Source organism: Marmota monax, unplaced genomic scaffold (genome assembly GCF_021218885.2).
Source record: "Marmota monax isolate L192 unplaced genomic scaffold, Marmota_monax_Labrador192_F-V1.1 WCK01_AAM20220418_F8-fsc00022, whole genome shotgun sequence".
NCBI classification, from domain to species: Eukaryota; Metazoa; Chordata; class Mammalia; order Rodentia; family Sciuridae; genus Marmota; species Marmota monax.
This window is the reverse complement of record NW_026695215.1, coordinates 27,002,648-27,022,100: the sequence shown is the minus strand read 5'-3', so window position 1 is coordinate 27,022,100 and position 19,453 is coordinate 27,002,648. Positions and strand designations below refer to the sequence as shown.

Below are 19,453 nucleotides of genomic sequence, written 5' to 3'. Positions count from 1 at the left end.
CAGCTGCACCTGCTCATCCATAGATCCTGCATTCATCCACGCTGAGCTCATCCCTGACAGTGCAGAACGCAATGATGACAAGCTCTACTTCTTCTTCCGAGAGCGGTCCGCAGAGGCACCTCAGAGCCCTGCTGTATATGCCCGCATCGGGCGCATCTGCCTGGTATGTGTCCATAGGGCCCCTTGTTGGCCCTCTACAGGCCCAGCTCTGGTTCTTTCCACCCTGCTCATTCTGGGTGTGAATGAGCTAGTCTAACCTGACGTCCTGCTCCACCCCCAGAATGATGACGGTGGTCACTGCTGTCTGGTCAACAAGTGGAGCACATTCCTGAAGGCGCGGCTTGTCTGCTCTGTACCAGGAGAGGATGGCATTGAGACTCACTTTGATGAGCTCCGTGAGTGCCCAGCAGGCAGGCAGGGTCCTATGGCTGCAGAAGGAAGGAGGGTGGATGGAAGGCCAGGGTACCTTTGGTGGGCCCCCTTCCCTGGGTAGGAATGGGCAGGGCCCTGAGGCTCCTGCCTAAGACCTCCTCCAGTACCTTCTCTCTCTGTCCCCAGAGGACGTGTTTGTTCAGCAGACCCAGGATGTGAGGAACCCCGTCATTTATGCTGTCTTTACCTCTTCAGGGTGAGGCTAGGGTTGAGGCCAGCAGTGACAGGGTGACGGGATTGGGGGATTATGACCTGTGGAGGATACCAGCCTGGAGGACACAAGCTCTGGGGTTGGGGCAGGCTGGGGAGGGTAAGGACCCTGGGCCGAGGCTCTACCCCACCCATAGCAACCTGCCCTGTACACAGCTCTGTATTTCGAGGCTCTGCTGTTTGTGTCTACTCCATGGCTGACATTCGCATGGTCTTCAATGGGCCCTTTGCCCACAAGGAGGGCCCCAACTACCAATGGATGCCCTTCTCAGGGAAGATGCCCTACCCCCGGCCTGGCACGGTAAGCACCTGCCTCTCATTTTCATCTCCTTATAAGAGGCCTACTCTGGGTCTGCCAAACATGGGCTTTACCATCTTGGAACTCACAACCGGTTGGGGAGGTGGACCATGATACTCAGAAGCCCCTAGTTTATAAAAGCATCAGACTGTGAAGGAGCAGAAACAGACAGCATCCTGTGATGTGGATAGGGGATTGGGTGTGGTGGAACCCTCCTTGGAGGAGCTGAAGGTTAGAGAGAAGAATCTCCAAGGCAAAAGTTGGAGGCAGGCTGGAAGTCACCTTGGCTAGCTAACATTGAGCAAGGAGGTAGGGAGAGAGCAAGGCCAGCCCTGCAGGGTCTCTGTGGCAATGGGTGGCACCTTGCTTTATCTTGGTATGACCTGGATCACCTCAGGAGACTCAGCAGGAGATTTAGGCATGATCTGATCTAATGTAGCAGCAGATGCCACTCCATGGGGTTAGGACTGGCATAGGGAAGCTTTTCCCCTAGAGGTGAACTTGGAGTTGGAAGGATGGCAGGATGGCTGGGGTAGTGGGCAGGTTGAGCCCCAGGCAGAGAGGACAGCCTCAGGGAAGGGGAGAGCATGTCTAGTGTGTTAGGATGCCTTCAGGGTCTGCTGCCCAGCTCAGCAAGAGGGAGAGGGGCAAGATCCCAAGGATAGCCAGAAAGAAAGGGAAGGAGACAGCAGGGGGGTGATGAGGATATGGGAAGGGAGTAGTCAGCTTGGCCAGGTGCTACCACAAGGTCATAGTGTATGATGCTATGGATTTGACACCGTGAGACCTTGGAACCTTGGCACAAAAGTACCTACAGGGAGGTCTGGTGCAAGGCAGAAAGCAGGAAAGTGGAGGTGGTGGGGGGAGAGAGTACAGAGGCCTCTCTTAAGCTAATGGGTCCATGTGCCCCACCCGGGCAGCCTGGGATTGACACTCATCACCTACCTGCAGTGTCCTGGCGGAACCTTCACACCATCCATGAAGTCCACCAAAGACTATCCTGATGAAGTGATCAACTTCATGCGTAGTCACCCACTTATGTACCAGGCCATATACCCCTTGCAACGGCGGCCATTGGTGGTCCGCACAGGTGCTCCCTACCGTCTCACTACTGTTGCTGTGGACCAGGTGGATGCAGCTGATGGGCGCTATGAGGTGCTTTTCCTGGGCACAGGTACCCACTACTGCTTCCAGCCCCTCTGACACTGGGCCCACTGGGTAGGGGGTGCTGGTCCCCGGGGTTGGAACCTGCCCTCCTATGGATTACTATGGGCTCATCAGGTCAGCTCTGTCATACTCATCTTTGGGAATCTCCCTTTTGCCAGGATAGCTGAGGCTAAGGATGGAAAAACTCCATTCTCACCCTCAGAGGAGCAGGGACACTGGATACCTGGTAGCCATAGTATGACAGAAAAGGGGTTGAGATAGATGGCAGGCACTTAGGATAACCCAGATCCAAATACTAACACACATGCTGGCATATGTACACATATGGAGAAATGCACCCACAGTTCTAGCAACTCCCGACACAAAGGAATGCCCCAGTGTCCTGTTCTCAGCAGGGCCCAATATGGGGTAAGGGAGGCAGACCCTGGCCGTGACCTCCTTTATCCTGAACCCAGGGAAACCCTTTAACCTTGGCAAGGAATGCCTGCTCCACTGCCCTGAGGGATTTGGGGTCCTGGTGGGGAAGGGGCTGAAGCTTTGCCCCTTCCCCAGTGTCCCCAGCCCCACTGAGGTCCTGCCCGGCCCGTTCCAGACCGCGGGACAGTGCAGAAGGTCATTGTGTTGCCTAAGGATGACCAGGAGGTGGAGGAGCTCATGCTGGAGGAGGTGGAGGTCTTCAAGGTGGGTTTGGTCCTGTCTTCCCCACTTTGACCCTCCCCAGTCCCTTTCCCTGACTTTAGACCTCAGGGCAGGGAGGAGGTCCCAAGGTCCCAAGCTGATCCCTGTCTTCTTCTAGGACCCAGCACCCATTAAGACCATGACCATCTCTTCCAAGAGGGTGAGTCTTTGACAATGTGGGCTAGGGGGTATCAGGATGGAACCCACATTCCCTTGGGGGGGGGGTCACACCTTTGGCATACGGATGGGGAAACTAAGGCATGGAACAAGGAAGAAAAGAAGCCCAGACCAATGATGTGGGTTATCTTTGGAAAAGGAACTGACAAGCCCTTGCCCCTGCTCCTAGCAACAACTGTATGTGGCCTCAGCAGTGGGTGTCACACACCTGAGCCTGCACCGCTGCCAGGCATATGGGGCTGCCTGTGCTGACTGCTGCCTTGCCCGGGACCCTTACTGTGCCTGGGATGGCCAATCCTGCTCCCGCTATACAGCATCCTCCAAGAGGTATGGATCCCCAGACACTAAGAATTTTAGTCCCTGTCCTGGTCATTTGGAGGTAAATGTGCATTACCCTGGGAGGGTGTATGGATAAGACATCACTACACTGGGAACATAGGGCCCTGCCTTGGAGTGTTGGGGATACAGGGACCTGAGGGGGAAAGCTTCCTGGGGACACTCCCTTAAGAGCTATCTTCATCCAGGCGGAGCCGCCGGCAGGATGTCCGGCATGGGAACCCCATCAGGCAGTGCCGTGGGTTCAACTCCAATGGTGAGTGAGTGTGTTGTGCCTCCCACTGGGTGCTCCTCATGGTGCACAGCCCCATGCAGCCCATGAAACTGCTTACAGGGTCCCCACCGTAAGGACGCAAGTTGGTTAGTGGTGGGTGAGGGTACTGGGGGTTTTTGATTAGGATGTCCCTGGTCACCCCCTCAAGGAGTGGATGCCCAGTGGTGCCTTTCTGCCTTTGAGGGTAGGTGCCCTGGGTGCCAGCCCCTCCCTAGTCAACACTCTGCCTAGGGCAAGGTTGCTTCCACTCAGTGCCTACTTGATCCACAGCCAACAAGAATGCTGTGGAGTCTGTGCAGTATGGTGTGGCAGGCAGCACGGCCTTCCTTGAATGCCAGCCTCGCTCACCCCAAGCCACTGTTAAGTGGCTGTTCCAGCGAGATCCTGGTGACCGGCGCCGAGAGGTGAGTTCCTGTGCTCACAGTGCTGCACCATGGATGTGGGAGTCCCTTGTACAGTGGAAATTCCACATGGGTGAAATGTAGTGTAGGAGCCAATCTGGAGATGTCCTCATGCTATGAAACCCCTTCTGAGCTTCTTTCCCTATATGGAAATAATTTGAGTGCAACTAGTTATGTAGAAACTCTGCAGGATAGGTGTCATTATAGAGCAACCATTTATAGGCATGCCTCTTCATAAAAATTCCATATGCATACCCCATTGGAGTATGCCTCCATGTATGGAACATCATGTGGGTGAGCTCTAGTATATGGTTCTATGGTAGCCCTCATTTTGTGGAAAATTCTTACAGGTGTCCCTCTTTACATGAACATTCTATGTGGGTGCCACATTCGGGTATTCTCATTAAATGAAAATTCTGTGTGTGTGCTCCAAAATTCTCTCGTTCATTGTACAGAACCCTCATAGGGTCATCCCTCCTGAAATGGAAATATGTGCCGATACCTTATTCAGATATTTCTCATTTATGTGGAGACTTCATGTAGGTTTTTTTTGGTATATGGAAATTCCACGTGGGTACCCCTACGTGAAATGGCTACAAAGGTGGTCTCATCTGGAAGCTGGCTAGGGCAGCAAAGTGGTCATCCAGCCGCTGAGCCCCGCCCCTGCCCCTGCAGATCCGTGCAGAGGACCGCTTCCTGCGTACAGAGCAGGGCTTGTTGCTTCGCGCCCTGCAGCTCGGTGATCGTGGCCTCTACTCCTGCACGGCCACTGAGAACAACTTCAAGCACATCGTCACGCGGGTGCAGCTGCATGTACTGGGCCGGGATGCCGTCCATGCTGCCCTCTTCCCCCCACTGCCTGTGAGCGCCCCACCACCCCCTGGCACAGGCCCCCCCACGCCTCCTTACCAGGAGCTGGCCCAGCTGCTCGCCCAGCCAGAAGTGGGCCTCATCCACCAGTACTGCCAGGGTTACTGGCGTCATGTGCCCCCAAGCCCCAGGGAGGCTCCAGAGGTACCCAGGCCTCCTGAGCCCCAGGACCAGAAAAAGCCCCGGAATCGCCGGCACCACCCTCCGGACACATGAGGCCAGCTGCCTGAGCCCTGTGTGGGGCCAGCCTAGCCCTCATTCCTTTTAATATAAAAGATATATATATATATATATATAAAAAAATCTATATTCTATACACACCCTGCCCCTGCAAAGACAGTATTTATTGGTGGGTTGTACATAGCCTGCCTCAGCAGCAGCTTCATCCAGAACTTAGACCCATGCTGGTCAGAAATGGCAGAAAACCCAGCCCACCTAATCAGGCCCCGTGAGTTGGCAGGGCCAGGCCAGGACCACACAGTCCCCAGACTCATCTGGAAGTCTGCTTGTTTGAAGGCCGCCAAGATCTACAGAACACAGGAAAGGAACAAGCCCTACTTGAAGGGCCATGGACCATACATCTTTGCCAATGTGTGCTGTCAATTGTGCTGTGGTGTAGGCACGAATGCTAGGACTGCTTTGGAGTCTGGGTGTGGGGGCTCAGGGCACTCAGAAGGCAAGAAGGGGTCATCACAGGATGCTGGCCCCTGCCTGGTTGGGGGCACTTAGTCGAGGCCAGCCCTTCCCAGGTATTTATTCTCTATTTATTGGGGGCAGGAGGAGTCCTACCTGGGTGGGGCAGGATCTTCAGCTCCTTCTCCCCTCTCTGCCTGGACAGCAGTGCTGCCCCATTCTACCTCCTTAGCTTTTCCTATGCTACCTTGACTTGGAGGCTGGGAAAACAGCAATGGGGCCAAGTACAGGCAGGGCTGAAGGGAGTCCCAAGTCGTGAGGGGAGAGGGGCCATTGTGGAGGCCTGGGGCTTGTAGGGGCTCCCCAGGGCCCCCTTCTGCCCACCACTTCAGGCAGTGGGTGTAAATAGCTCTGGGGGCAGTTGGGTAGGTGGGTGGGGGCTCCTGGCAGCCCTCTGCTGCCCAGATCACAGTCACCCTTGGGTTCCATCTTGTTAATAAACACTGGCTCTGGGACTAGACTTTGGCTTCTCTCCTTGGTGGTGGTTGTGGTGGGAGGGGTTAGGGCCACACCTGGTGGGTAAGGGGAGACAAGTGGGGAGCTGGGAGATAGCAGGTTGGCCCCACTTTTAAAAGCCCAGTTTTTTTGAAACCAGGTCTAGTTTAAGCAGCCTGAGTTCCAGTACTACTCTAGTCCCTAGGCAGTGTGAAGGGTCTCAGAGACTTTTGGGGCCACTTACAGTGTGGAAATAGGGGGTGGAGCCCAAAGGCAGAAACTGGCACAAATGAAATAGTCTTGCTTCTAAATAGATCCCATCCAACAGGGATAATGCTTATGGCAAGAGCCAGTGTCCACTTCCTATGCATCCTGTTTAGAGAAGAACTCAGAGCTCAGTGTCTGGTACCCTGGCACCCCCTTGTGGTCTTTTGAGTCAGTGGCAGGGTTAAATACTAAATGGCAAACAGGTTTCAGGAAAGGAGTCCAGCCAGGAGGCTCTGGGCCCATGTAGATAGCCTTAAGAGCTGATTTGGGTTGTCTGATGGGGTTGGGGGTGGGAAATCTCCAGAGCCTGGGAACTCAGTCTGCAACTCAACCTGAACTACTTCACCAACAATGTGGTGCAGCTGAACAGAGCTTCAGGCTCTGCAACCAGGCAGGTAGGCTCTAAAAGCAACCCTAGGCAGGTCCTAGAGCCAGAACAGGAGCAGGTATTATGGAGAGCCCCACTTCTCCATGATTTCAGGAGTACCAAACCTGCTCTGGGGCTTGGTTTCCCCCATCTGACAACTGACTGGAAAAGATTCACTTGAAAAACCTTGCCACCTCTGCAGATCAGAGACTGTTGCACCAAAATACGTATGTATATATACGTACAGGAAATTATATATGCACACATACAACCACACACAAATGCTCAGGTATACAACTGTGCTCACACATGCACACAGGCAGATAAACTCTAACATGCTTTGCACAGGAATATGCATTTGCACATTCAAGCGCACAAGTGAACTCACACAAGCACATGTGCCTGTGAAGGGAAATGCATAGGGGGCTGGAAATGTTACTCAATAGTAGAGTATGTGTGAGGCCCTGGTGATCCCCAGCAGAGAAAACACACAATAGCACGCACGTGTATATTTGTGTGTACATGTAAAACTGCACACAAAGTTACATGAATACTCACATGCACTAAAAAGCATAAGCACACATGTATACAGTGGTATACAAGCACAAACCTGTCAAGCCATTACCTTGCTCGGTGCCAGTAAAGAACAGAAACTTACATTCAGGCACATGTAGCTGATGTGCATGCCTACCATGCCTACCAGGGTCCATCAGAAGCATGTAGAGGCCCTGCTCAGGGTCAGATCTAGCCTTCAGTATGGGGTAATTGCAGAGTAAGCCTTTTGCCCCATGATTCCCAGCAAGGCATAGAACCCTGGTCTGGAGTTAACTCTCTCTTCTCATCCACTGCCTCAGTGTACTCCTGTGAGCCTCCACTTATTCATCAGTAAAACGGAGCTCATGATAAGGACAGCCGTCTCCTAGGACCAATATGAGCTTACAAAATAAGGAACAAGCAGTGCTGAGTCCAGTGCTGGGCAAGTGGCAGGTGCTCCATGCCTATTTCTCCCTCCATTTCCTCTTCCTGTCATCCCCCAGGGCTCCAGGTCCTGTCCTCCCCTTTCTTTAATTTTTTTTAAATGTGCTGAGGTTCGAACCCAGGGCTCACATGTGCTAAACGAGTGCTTTACGGTTGAGCCCACAACCTCAGCCCCCTTTCTTGGTCTTACCATACCAAATATGTCTTACTGTAGTGGGACAGGGGAAGTACTGTTCAAGCCCTATCCTAGAGGGATGGAGGGAGGGAGCAGAAGGGATGCAGAGTCAGCGGTTGAGGGATTGGGGACATGCCAGCCTGATTAGAAGGGTTGGGGGACTGAGCTGGCTTCACCTGTCCTTGTCTCTGATTGGGCCTTGGGCATCCTAACTCTCAAATCCCACTAAGCAGCCCCCACCAGGGCAATCTCCAGAGACCTATTAAGGTCTCTGGAGAGTCAGTTGGTTGCCAGTCTTGGGGCCAGAAGAGAGTCTCTGGAGGCCAGAGGCTGGCCTGAACCAAGTTCTTGGGATACCCTCCATTCAGAAGAGCCACCTGCTCACCTTGTCCCTTCACCTGCTGCTGGGGTCATGGGGGCTGGGGCCAGCGCAGAAGAGAAGCACTCCAAGGAGCTGGAAAAGAAGCTGAAAGAGGATGCTGAGAAGGATGCTCGAACTGTGAAACTGCTGCTTCTGGGTAGGGGTGTGGGCCTTGGTGGGGAAGGGCAGCTGCAGTGAGTCAGGGACCTGGAGTCAAGTGGGCAGCCCTTCTATGAGGCAGGGGTTCCTTGGGGGGAAAAATAAGCCTTTGATGAGGCAGAACACAGTGTAGGATCCCTGGCCAAGCAAGGCAAGGCCTGACAGTGATGTTGCAGTCCCCCCTAGGCTGGGCATCCCATGGCAATCTCCAGAGAACAGTCATCCCACTGCAGAAGTTTGTGCCAAACATACCTTTGTACAAGTGTGTAGAAGGGATACTTTCAGCTTAACAGGCCAGCTGGGCAGGACTTAGAAACCAAAGGCCTCACTAGGAGCCCCACATAGGGCCACTCCCTTGGGAAGAAATCATCCTGAGAACAGGGATACTCTAGGACCACCCAGATCCCAGATCCCCAAACAATGACTCTCGGATGCCAGAACTTTACTTTTGGCAGACCTGTAAAGCAGCTAAAGTTGGAAAAGTACTGTGGGGAATAGATAAACCTGAGTTTATGGTCCCATGGGTAGTGGAGGGAGATGGGGCTGATCTAATCCTGTCTCAAAGCCACTGCTTAACCCCCCAAGGGGAAGGAGCTGTTTTAAGAGGGTGAGGCAGTCTTCCAAGCCTTCCAAGATCCATCCAATCAGCTGGAGGTGGACAGAGGGACTGAACCAGGGCCCCCAGAGGAACAGCAGAGAAGCTAAGCCAAAATACCATTAACTGTGCCCAGTGCTCCCAAGAGAGCCAGCTCAAAAGGGATGTCATCTCAGTCCTCTCTGCCTCCAAAGGCTCTAATTCCCTCTGAGCCTCTAAAAGACAACCTGCCTTATGGTGAAAGGCAAAGGTTGAAGCAGCTCAAATAATTCTGTGCATGCAGTACCAGAGATTCCCACAAAGTGGAGCTCCAGGATTTCTTTATTTTGGTCTCACAGCATAATAAAGAACGCTTTATACCAGGGTCCTGGAGATTCCCTGGACAGTTAAGTTTTCTGATTTTGTTTATTGGCTCCCTTTTGTCATTGTGCTGACATTTACAAACGTTTTCCGACAGTGCTTAAATGCTTACTGCGGGTGGGGTGAGGGCAGGTATGACTAGGGATCTAGCTGGAGTGCTGGCCCCTTGGATGCGGGTCCAAAGGGATGCCTAACTCCTCTTGTGGCCTCCCTCAGGGAAATGGAGGGGATCCATGCGGCTCTAAAGCGCAGCTTCCCTTTCAGGTGCGGGTGAGTCCGGGAAAAGCACCATTGTCAAGCAGATGAAGTGAGTGCCCCTGCCCTTCCGAAACCCCTGGGGGTGGGTACAAGAACACTGGGACCTATTTTTCACTACTGCCTCACAAGACGCTGACTCTGCTCGCCTTGGCCACAGGATTATCCATCAAGACGGGTACTCGCTGGAAGAGTGCCTTGAGTTCATTGCCATCATCTATGGCAACACTCTGCAATCCATCTTGGCCATCGTGCGGGCTATGACCACGCTCAACATTCAGTATGGAGACCCAGCGCGCCAGGTGCGCCACGAGAAGGGCTGATGGGGCCCCCGGGAACTGGAGGCGCCCAAAAGGGCTCCAATTCGCCGTCCTCAACTACCAATCCCACCTTGTCCCCCAGGACGATGCCCGGAAACTGATGCACATGGCAGACACGATTGAGGAGGGTACGATGCCGAAAGAGATGTCGGACATCATTCAGCGGCTGTGGAAGGACTCGGGTATCCAGGCTTGTTATGAACGCGCCTCGGAGTACCAGCTGAACGATTCTGCGGGCTAGTGAGCTTTCGCAGGCAGGGCGGGAGGGTGCGGGCGGGACTCTTCTGAGCCCCTCTAGCTCACCCACCCACCCACACCCGGTGTCTCCCACAGCTACCTCTCAGACCTGGAGCGCTTGGTGGCTCCGGGCTATGTGCCTACTGAGCAGGACGTGTTGCGTTCTCGTGTCAAGACCACAGGTATCATCGAGACGCAATTCTCCTTCAAGGATCTCAACTTCCGGTAAGATCTGATGCTCTTGCTCAGGACTGCCCTGAGTTCCCCGGAGTTCACAGCCCCTAGACTCGCTCCCTGCCCCTTCTCAGATGCCCTGCCAGAGGAAAGGTCCGGCGCCCCTAGATGCCAGTCCCATCTGAGAGCTCCCCAGCCAGCTCCAGGGAGGAAAGAGAACCCCAGGGAGGCGCTGGAGGCGCAGTTTCAGGTCCCCTATGCCTCACAGGATGTTTGATGTGGGTGGGCAGCGCTCGGAGCGCAAGAAGTGGATCCACTGCTTTGAGGGAGTGACCTGCATCATCTTCATCGCGGCGCTGAGCGCCTACGACATGGTGCTGGTGGAGGATGATGAAGTGGTGAGTGCCAAGCTAGTCCTGAATGTTTGAAGAAGAAAGCGGAACTGGGGAGCATCTGAGAGCAGAGAGTTGTTCCAGGGCGGTCTGGAGGAGGCCAGCAGGCAGCCCGCAGCCCTGCTGGAGGGGGAAATTCGGAGGCTCTCTGCGAACTATGGGAGCCGGAAAACCCTGGGCGGGTCTGTTGGGCGCCGCCCATGTGAGGGCGACTGCTGGTGTCTTCTGGTGCCCGACAGCCGATGCTCTCCTCAGAACCGTATGCACGAGAGCCTGCACCTGTTCAACAGCATCTGCAACCACCGCTACTTCGCCACCACATCCATCGTGCTCTTCCTCAACAAGAAAGACGTTTTCACCGAGAAGATAAAAAAGGCACCCCTAAACATCTGCTTCCCGGATTACGACGGTGAGAGTCCCCAGCCCTGCCACCAGGCGGCGACCCATTCCCATGATCTGGGCCACGCCCCTCCCACCAGGAAGGGCTAAGGCCGGCTGTGAGCGCTCCCCTCTGCTACAGGGCCTAATACATACGAGGATGCCGGCAACTACATCAAGGTGCAGTTCCTGGAGCTCAACATGCGACGAGACGTAAAGGAGATCTATTCCCACATGACGTGCGCCACTGACACACAGAACGTCAAATTTGTCTTTGATGCTGTTACCGATATTATCATCAAGGAGAATCTCAAAGACTGCGGCCTTTTCTGAGGTGGGGTCCTCGCTGCTGGACGCTGGTCTCTCTCCCCTGTTTGTCTTCTGGGTTAGACTCCTCCCTACTCCCTGGAGTCCCGCTCCAATGTCCCCACCGCACAGCTTTCAGGGCCCACTCCGTCCACTTACCCTATAGGCCCCACCTATTTAATATATCGACCCTGCCCCATCTTCACAGGCGTCATATCTTTCAGGGCAGCCCCCAACAAAATGCCTAAATCTATGTGAATCTCAGGGATGCTGACCCAGTTGACTCAGTTTCCTTCTATCTTCACAGATGTCTGAACTGATGAATGTCCCTTGCCCTGTGGCCCTGCAGCCCTAGCTGCCTAGTAGCCACATCCCTGTCCCCCATCAGGTCTCTAGGACTCTTGGACCACAGTCTGCTGCCCCACTAGCCACAAACCCAAAACCCTGAACCCTGAGCCTTGAGTCATAGACCTTCCCCCACTCCCGCAACCCCAGCCCTGCTATTCACCGCCTGGCTGCTCTGGCCTCTTGGACCCACAGCAGCCAGCCACAGCTAGGACATGGCAGTACTTGGGGGCAGTTAGAGCTTACAGTGACTCAGCACTGCCCAACTGACCAATCTCTTGCAGCTGTCCTGCCCTTGGGGACCCACAACTCACCTGGTGGGTCTGGGTTCACCAAACAGCCCTCCCTCCCACAGTTTCATGAAGGTACTCTTGAGATACCCCTCCCCCAAGTAGGCCTGCTGTTACCAGCAGCCGGGCCACCTCCATGTGGCAAGTCTGACACCTGTCTACTCAGTGACCAGTGACTGTCCCTCAGCAGTTTCAGGAATCCAAAGTCCAAGCTGGTCTGTCCAAGCTGAGAGGCTTCCACATAGATAAATTAGTGACTGGAGGTGGAGCTGGGAGTCCCTGGTGCTAGAAAGAGACATAAATTGGACCCTTCCCAAAATACCAGACTCAGAGTACCCCGAGCTCACATCCTTCAGATCTGCCTTTTCTGTCCCTGGATACCAGATCCGGACCATACCCCCACTTCACCCACCCACATATACACAGTACTCCAGGCTGGTCAGCCAGGGGGATGGTGTGTTGAGGGAGCAAACTATTGACCACAGCCTTGGCCAATAGTCAAGCTGTCTTAGGGGGTGGCTGGAGGCAGAGTCCAACTCCCATCGATCAGCCCCAGGCAGAAAATTCAGGATAGGATGGAGGTGTGGGCTGTGCCCAGAGGAGCCTACCTCATGTGGGATTACAGGAAACCCAGGTAACCCTTTTGTCCCTGCTTCTCTCGCCCTCTCCTTCCAGAGCCCATTCTTTGGTAGGGAAAACTGAGAGCCATGCCTGAACCATCAGGGATAAAAATCACATCCCCAACATCCTGCTTCTTCCTTCCTCATCGAGCAGCAAATCTTTGCTTATGCCCATGAGGCAGGGCTGTGCTATAGCTGGGGATAAGGAGCTTTTATCTGGCAAAGCCAGAACATAAACTGCACTTCCCTTAGCTAGATGCACAGCAGACTCAGCAATAAACCTTTGCATCAGGCCCCAGTTGTTCTTTCTTGGGGGAGTGCGGGTGTGGAGAACTTAATTATCATGAGTTGTTGATATTTATTAAGTACCCAATGATGGGCTGGACATGAAATGGGAAGATGACTCCTTCCAGGAAGAAGAGCCTGGCCTGATGTTGGGGACTCTCTTGGTAGTATGGGACCAATTTGTGCCTCTTGAGGGGTGAAGCTATCGGAAATGTTCACTGGGAGAATCTAGAATCAAAAGTGAGTTTTGATCTGGGCGTAGTGGCACACATCTGCAATCCCAGTGGCTCAGGAGGCTGAGGCAGGAGGATTGCGAGTTCAAAGCCAGCCTCAGCAATGGTGAGGCACTAAGCAACTCAGTGAGTTGCTAAACGAAATACAAAATAGGGCTGGGGATGTGGCTCAGTGTTCTAGTGCTCCTGAGTTCAACCCCCAGTCTCCCCCGTCGAAGAGTGAGTTTTGAGGTAGAGCCTCTTTTGATTGGATAAGGCTGGGGAACATGGGAGCTCAGTGGAGCAGGAGTAGGGAAATGGGGAGATGGGGTGGAGAGACAGTGAACTGGTGACAAACACCAGGCCAAGGGCCTATGCTTTCTCTAGAAGGTGATGGAAAATCATGAAAGTTCTTGAAGCTGGGACATAATTATGGCTGGGATTAGGGTAAGGCTAGTAAGGACCTTATGTCTGTTACAGAATGTAAGGGGATGGCCAAAAAAATCAGTAACCAAGATAAATAATATATTAATGCAATGATGTAAAAACTCAGAATTAATACAAAAAATCCACAATGAACCAAATATCAAAATGCAACAGGGGCATACCAAAACATAAGAACCCCAAAGATAAGGGGAAAATATCTACTATTGTATGTGTTTTTATGAGGTTTTATCCTTTTTAAATTTTTTTTTTCAATCAAGAGATTTTATTGGGGGGCTGCCTAAAGGGGAAGAAAAGGAGAGGCAGAGAGAAAGAGAAAAAGCAGAGAGAGGAGAGAGAGAGAGGAGAGAAAGAAGAGGAAGAGGGCAGAGAAGGAAGAGGAAGAGGGCAGAGGGGTTTTATTCATTTTCTGTGGTGAAATTCCCATATCATGGAATTTACCATCTTTGCCATTTTGAAGTGTACATTTCAATGATATCAAATACATTCATAATGTTGTGCAACTATCACCACCATCTATCTCCAGAACTCTTTCCATCTTGTAAAAGGAAAATTCTATATTTATTAAACAGTAACTCCCAATTCTTCCCTTCTCCCAGCCCCTGACAACTTTTGTCTATGATTTTGACTACTCTAAGTACCTGTAAGTAGAATCATACAGTATTTCTTTTTGTGACTGGCTTATTTCACTTAGTATAATGTTCTTAAGGCTCATCCATGTCATAATATTCTTAATCATTTCTTCCTCCCCCCACCATCTTCCTCCTCCTCCTCCTCTTCTTTCTTCTTCTTCTTCTCTGATACTTGGGATTGAACCCAGGGGTGCTTTACCACTGAGTTACATGCTACACCCCCAGTATTTTCTATTTTATTTTTAAATTTTGAGACAGGGTCTCATTAAGTTCCTGAAGCTGGCCTCAAACTTGCAATCCTCCTGCCTTGGTCTCCTGAATCACTGGGATTGCAGTTATATGCTACTGCACCGAGCCAGAATTTCCTTTTAAAGGCTGAATAATATTCCATTGTAAACATTTGTTTATCTATTCTTCAGTCAATGGATCCTTGAGTTGCTTCCATGTTTTAGCTGTTGTGAATAAAGCTGCTATGAACATGGGTGTACAACTATGTCATTGATATTCTGTTTCCAGTTCTCCTGGGTACATACCCAGATGTTGAATGGCTGAATCATATGATAATTCTTTTTAATTTTTTGCAGAATCATCTTCTACAGTGGCTATACCATTTTACATTTGTACTACTAATAGTGCATTCTTGCCAACACTTGTTATTTTCTGTTTTGTTTTATTTTTGTGCTGTTTTAAGAATAGAGCCCATAGCCTCATGAATGGTAGGCAAACACTCTACCACTGAGCTACATCCCCAGACCATTTTATTTTTTTTTTGTTTTGAGACAGGGTTTCAGTAAGTTGCCCAAGCTGGCCTCAAACTTGAGATCTTCCTGCCTCATCCTCCTTATTAGCTAGAATTATTGGTCTGTGCCACACCTGGCTTCTTTCTACTTTTTGATAGCAGCCATCCTAATGGATTTTCAATGATATCTCATTGTGGGCCTTTTGTTTGTGTTTGTGTGTGTGTGTGTGTCTGTGTGTGTGTGTGCGCGCGCGCGTGCGCTGGGGGTAGAATCCAGGGCCACTGCGCTACACCCACAGTCCCTCATTGTAGCTTTGATTTACATTTCCCTACTGTTTACATGTTGAACATACTCATATACTTACTGGCCATTTGCACATCTTCAGAAAAAATGTCTTTGAAATCCTTTGTTCATTTTTTAACTTAATCGGTTGGGGCTTTTTTCTTTATTTTTTTTTCTTTTTCTTTCTTTCTTTTTTTTTGTAATGGGGATTAACCCAGGGACACTATATCACTAAGCCACATCCCCAGCCCTTTTGTATTTTTTATTTTGAGACTCGGTCTTGCTAAATTGCTCAGGGCCTTGCTAAGTTGCTGAGGCTGACCTCAAACTTGTGATCCTCCTGAGTTGCTGGGATTACAGTGTGCACCACCATACCCACCTTTGTTTGAAGTTTTTGTTACTGAGTTTTAGGAATTCTCTATACATTCTGGAAAATAATCCCCATCAGAAACATTATTTGCAAATGTTTTCTCCCGTCCTTTGGGTTTATGTCTTTTTTACTCTTTAATGTTTTTCTTTTTTTTAATGTTTTGTTTAGGTGAGCACTCTACTACTGAGCCACAACCCCAGTCCCTCTTAAATCTTTTTTGTTGTTGGTGGTGATGGTATTGGGGATTGAACCCAGAGGCACTTCTGAGCTGCATCCCCAGCCCTTGTCCAGCCCTTTTTAAAAAAAGTTTACTTATTGTATTTGTTTTGTTTTGTTTTATGTAATGTTGAGGATCAAATCCAGTGCCTCATACATGCCAGGAAAACACTCTACCACTGAGCCACAGCCCCTGCCCAGCCCCTTTTACTTTTTATTTTGAGACAGGGTCTCACTAGGCTGTTAAGGGCCTTGCTAAATTGCTGAGGCTTCCCTTGAATTTTTGATCCTCCTGCCTTGGCCTCCTGAATTGCTGAGATTACAAGCATGCTCCATTATGCCCACCCATCCTCTTTTATGTATTTTTAATAGTTACACTTTCCCCCAGAACATTAAAATAGTTAAAAATTTGAAAGTAGAGGCTGGGGTTGTGGCTCAGCAGTAGAGTGCTCACCTAGCACGTGCGAGGCCCTGAGTTCAATCCTCAGCACCACATAAAAATTAATTAATTAATTAATTAAAGGTATTAAAAAAATTTGAAAGTAGGTATATTAAAACTCACTTCTTTTTCCAGTGCTGGGGATTGAACTCAGGGTCTCACATTGCTAATAAGCAAGCACTGTACCACTGAATTATATCCCCAGCCCAAATTTATGTTATTTTAAGCTTAAATAGCTTATTTCTACCTAAACAAGAATTATTATAATTTTATTTTCCTGGGTTTAATGGAGACAAAAATCATCAATAATATTTTTGAAATTTGTTATGTGAAAAAAATAATCACTAAAATTTTTCAAGCCAGGCATGGTGGTACTGTAATCATAGCTACTTAGGAGGCTAAGGTAGGAGGATTGCAAATTTTAGGCCACCTTGGGTAATTTAGTGAGAACTTGTCCTTAAATAAAACAATAAGGCTGGATGTTGTGGTGTAAACCTGCAATCCCAGCAACTCATGAGGCTGAGGCAGGAAGATCACAGTTCAAAGCCAGCCTCAGCAATTTAGCAACACCCTAAGCAATTTAGTGACACCTTGTTTCAAAAAAATAAAAGGGGTTGGGGAGGGCTGGGGCAGCAGCTCAGTGGCAAAGTACCTGCCTTGCATGCATGAGGCACTGGGTTTGATCCTTAGCACCACAAAAAAAAAAAAAAAAAAAAGAAATAAAGGCATTCTGTTCATCTACAACTACAAAAAAAATTTTAAAAAGGGTTGGGGATATTGCTCAGAGGTTAAGCCCACTTAGGTGCAATCTCAAATAAATAAATAAAACAATAGAGGGGCTGAGAATGTAGCTCCATTGTAGATCACTTGCTTAGCATGCGCATGTGTGAGGCCCTGGGTTCAATCCCCAATACCAAAAATGTTTTTTTCATAAAGCATTTCGTAAGGAGCACACATTTTCCTGCGGGGACCTCTATGGGCATGGAAAAGGAGAGGAGTAGTCTGGAAGACCCATGAATCAGAGGCTTATGGGTGTGCACTCAATACACAACAGAGCCAGTGACCTGCAAAACAAGGGACTCAGCCACAGGATTCTGGGTCTACAGGTTGACCAAGCACATGTGATGCTGGACCAAGCACATGTGATGCTGCATCAAGCCCAGACCACAGGGAAGTATTGAATGAGCTGCTAGCAGGACCTTTGGTCACTTGGGGCAGATATCCAGGTGACAGATAGATAGATACTTGGGGCTGAGCAGAAGGCAGATTGTAGATGGCATCCTCAATGTCCAGGTGGATGGTGGAACTGTGAACTTGCAGGGGGCTGGAGAGGGGAGAAGGGAGGGTAAGGGTACACAGACCTGAGCAGGGGAAGAAAATTAAATAGCTCAGGGAGCCAAGTACACATGTGGGAGCTATACTGGTGGTGTTCACAAGCCTGAGTGAAGGAGTTTGGGGCTTTCAGGCCAGTGGTACAGAATCCCTGCTGGGTGGTCTTTGGGTCTGCTGAGCTGGAGCTATTCATCTCTACTAAGGACCTTCTCCCCAAGAAGTTTATTAGAATGAGGTGGTGCAGGGGGTAATGACAGGGATTTAATGGGCAGAGGCAAAGGAGAGGATAGGAGGCCTTGAGTAGCTAGCTGGAAGTGTTAGGCTTCAGAAGGAGGAAGGTAGACTAAGAAGGAGAGGTGGATTAATGGGGTCTTCCTCATGGCTGCCTTGTCTTAGAATGGTAATGAAGTCCTCATCCTTCCTGGGCAAAGAACACAGAGAGCCAGAACACCATGTAGGGACTGGACCCTGCCCTCCACAGATGGTTCTGACTTTAGAGTCTGGGATTAAAGATTGGTATGCCTGGATCATGAGGGCTGGAGACACTGCCTGGCCTCAAGCTACCTCATCTATGACCAGCAAATGGGGTGTGGGGGAGCTTTGTCTCCAGCCACTCACCTCACTCCTTAGCCCCACTTACCAGTATAATTACATCCGAAGGAACAGGATCAGTGGCCTGATGACCGATTCACAGTCCAGGGTAGTGAATCAGAGACAGCTGGCCTAGAATCAGGACCACGGCCTCACCTGTCATGTAGGTGGGGGACATTTACTGTGGGCACCACCAGCCACCACCATCTCTCTTGACTTACAATCTCAAGGTGTCCCTGAGGGACTCTGTGGTCTTTAGCTCTGGCTCTGACAGGACTAACCTAGCCTAGTCACTGACCAGAGATTAGACAAGCCTGGTGGACGGTTAATGCTGCTGACGTCAGGGCCTGGCCAGATGACCACTGGGGGTTTGGGCCCTCCCCATGGGCAGCAGCACAGCCCATGTGACCTGGGATCATTAAGCCGCTTCAGTGGCCAGAGAAGCTGGGGGCCAGATCTCAGGGGAAAGAGGGCGGGCATGCCAGAGCTACAGGGGCAGGCCTTGGACAAGAGGCACCAGCCCTGGCCCCCAGACTGGGGAAGGCTAAATAGCAGGGTTTCCTCTGAGTCCCCTCCACAATTCCACACTTTGTGTGTAAGATTAAACTCTCCTTTGCCTCTGCCCACTAAATCCCTGTCATTACCCCCTGCACTACTTCATTCTAATAAACTTCTTGGAGAGAAGGTCCTTCATGCTCAAAGAGCAGCCTCCAAGGTACCAAACTAAGAATGTGGTCAGGTGCATGGGCCTGAGTTCTTGACCCTGGTGAATAGAGTGAGAACCATCCTTTTCTATGAGGCCTTTGAATCTCTAAGAACTCCAGAGCAAGTGTCCTGTCCCTGCACACAGCTCTCCACTTAACAAGTGCTGATTTCACATGCATTCTGGTTTCTTCCACCTGTGGGTCCTTTCTCTTCCCAACTCTGACATGTGCCTTCCTTCTCCTTGGCAAAGCCAAGCCAGAGTTTGGCTTGGCTATTGAGTTTTCCTTGATTCATGCCCTCCATTCTGAAAGGCGCTTTCCATTTAGACCATAGAGAGCACTTGGAGATGTGGAGGCTGGAACTGAGTGAGATAGTAGGGCCACCACAGTGAATCCTGGGATAGCTGGCTCTTCTGGTGACTTAAGCAGGGTTCTCAGAGATGATCTTCTATTTTTGTGCTAAAGGACAAGTAGAAGTTTGCCAAGGAGGTGGGACCTCGTGCCTTAGGAAGCACGAGGGCAGAAGCACAGCAGCATGAAGACTAGAATATTCTGGGAAGAGCAGGATCATGTGTGGCCAGCTGGGCCAAGGCATAGGGTGGAGGTGGGGGCACTGGGAGCAGGTGGGGGGATATCAGGTAGGCCAATTGAAGGTG

The 19,453-nt window shown here is 50.7% G+C and overlaps 2 protein-coding genes and 1 long non-coding RNA gene across 6 annotated transcripts in view; 2 read left to right on the top strand and 1 right to left on the bottom strand.

Moving 5' to 3' along the window:
- Sema3f (semaphorin 3F) overlaps positions 1-5,996 on the top strand; it is a 29,373-nt gene extending 23,377 nt beyond the window's left edge. For all 4 annotated transcript variants that reach the window (XM_046431787.2, XM_046431789.1, XM_046431791.1 and 1 more), the window contains 11 exons: positions 24-163; positions 281-395; positions 559-628; positions 799-943; positions 1,892-2,114; positions 2,700-2,788; positions 2,904-2,945; positions 3,132-3,289; positions 3,487-3,554; positions 3,843-3,976; positions 4,649-5,996. In XM_046431787.2, the coding sequence (XP_046287743.1) occupies positions 24-163; positions 281-395; positions 559-628; positions 799-943; positions 1,892-2,114; positions 2,700-2,788; positions 2,904-2,945; positions 3,132-3,289; positions 3,487-3,554; positions 3,843-3,976; positions 4,649-5,059 (1,595 nt within the window). In that variant the 3' untranslated portion in view covers positions 5,060-5,996. The remainder of the gene's footprint in view (positions 1-23; positions 164-280; positions 396-558; positions 629-798; positions 944-1,891; positions 2,115-2,699; positions 2,789-2,903; positions 2,946-3,131; positions 3,290-3,486; positions 3,555-3,842; positions 3,977-4,648) is intronic.
- Positions 5,997-6,077: 81 nt separating this feature from the next.
- On the top strand, positions 6,078-12,843 carry Gnat1 (G protein subunit alpha transducin 1). Its single transcript, XM_058574830.1, has 8 exons — positions 6,078-8,276; positions 9,498-9,540; positions 9,649-9,790; positions 9,891-10,048; positions 10,142-10,270; positions 10,488-10,617; positions 10,867-11,020; positions 11,132-12,843. Exons 1-8 carry the CDS (start codon positions 8,171-8,173, stop codon positions 11,320-11,322), a joined length of 1,053 nt encoding a protein of 350 aa, XP_058430813.1. The 5' UTR covers positions 6,078-8,170; the 3' UTR covers positions 11,323-12,843.
- Positions 9,177-11,268, bottom strand: LOC124084344 (uncharacterized). Its single transcript, XR_006849092.2, has 2 exons — positions 11,146-11,268; positions 9,177-10,947 (listed from the first exon to the last, which is right to left on the bottom strand). It is a non-coding gene; the product is annotated as an uncharacterized LOC124084344 (long non-coding RNA).
- Positions 12,844-19,453: the final 6,610 nt, after the last annotated feature.

Bases quoted from the DNA above. Each gene is read 5' to 3' on its own strand.
- Gnat1 (XM_058574830.1), top strand. From the start codon at position 8,171: ATGGGGGCTGGGGCCAGCGCAGAAGAGAAGCACTCCAAGGAGCTGGAA. The intron at 8,277-9,497 runs GTAGGGGTGTGG...CTTCCCTTTCAG, and splicing joins TGTGAAACTGCTGCTTCTGG to GTGCGGGTGAGTCCGGGAAA. The intron at 10,049-10,141 runs GTGAGCTTTCGC...TGTCTCCCACAG, and splicing joins CTGAACGATTCTGCGGGCTA to CTACCTCTCAGACCTGGAGC.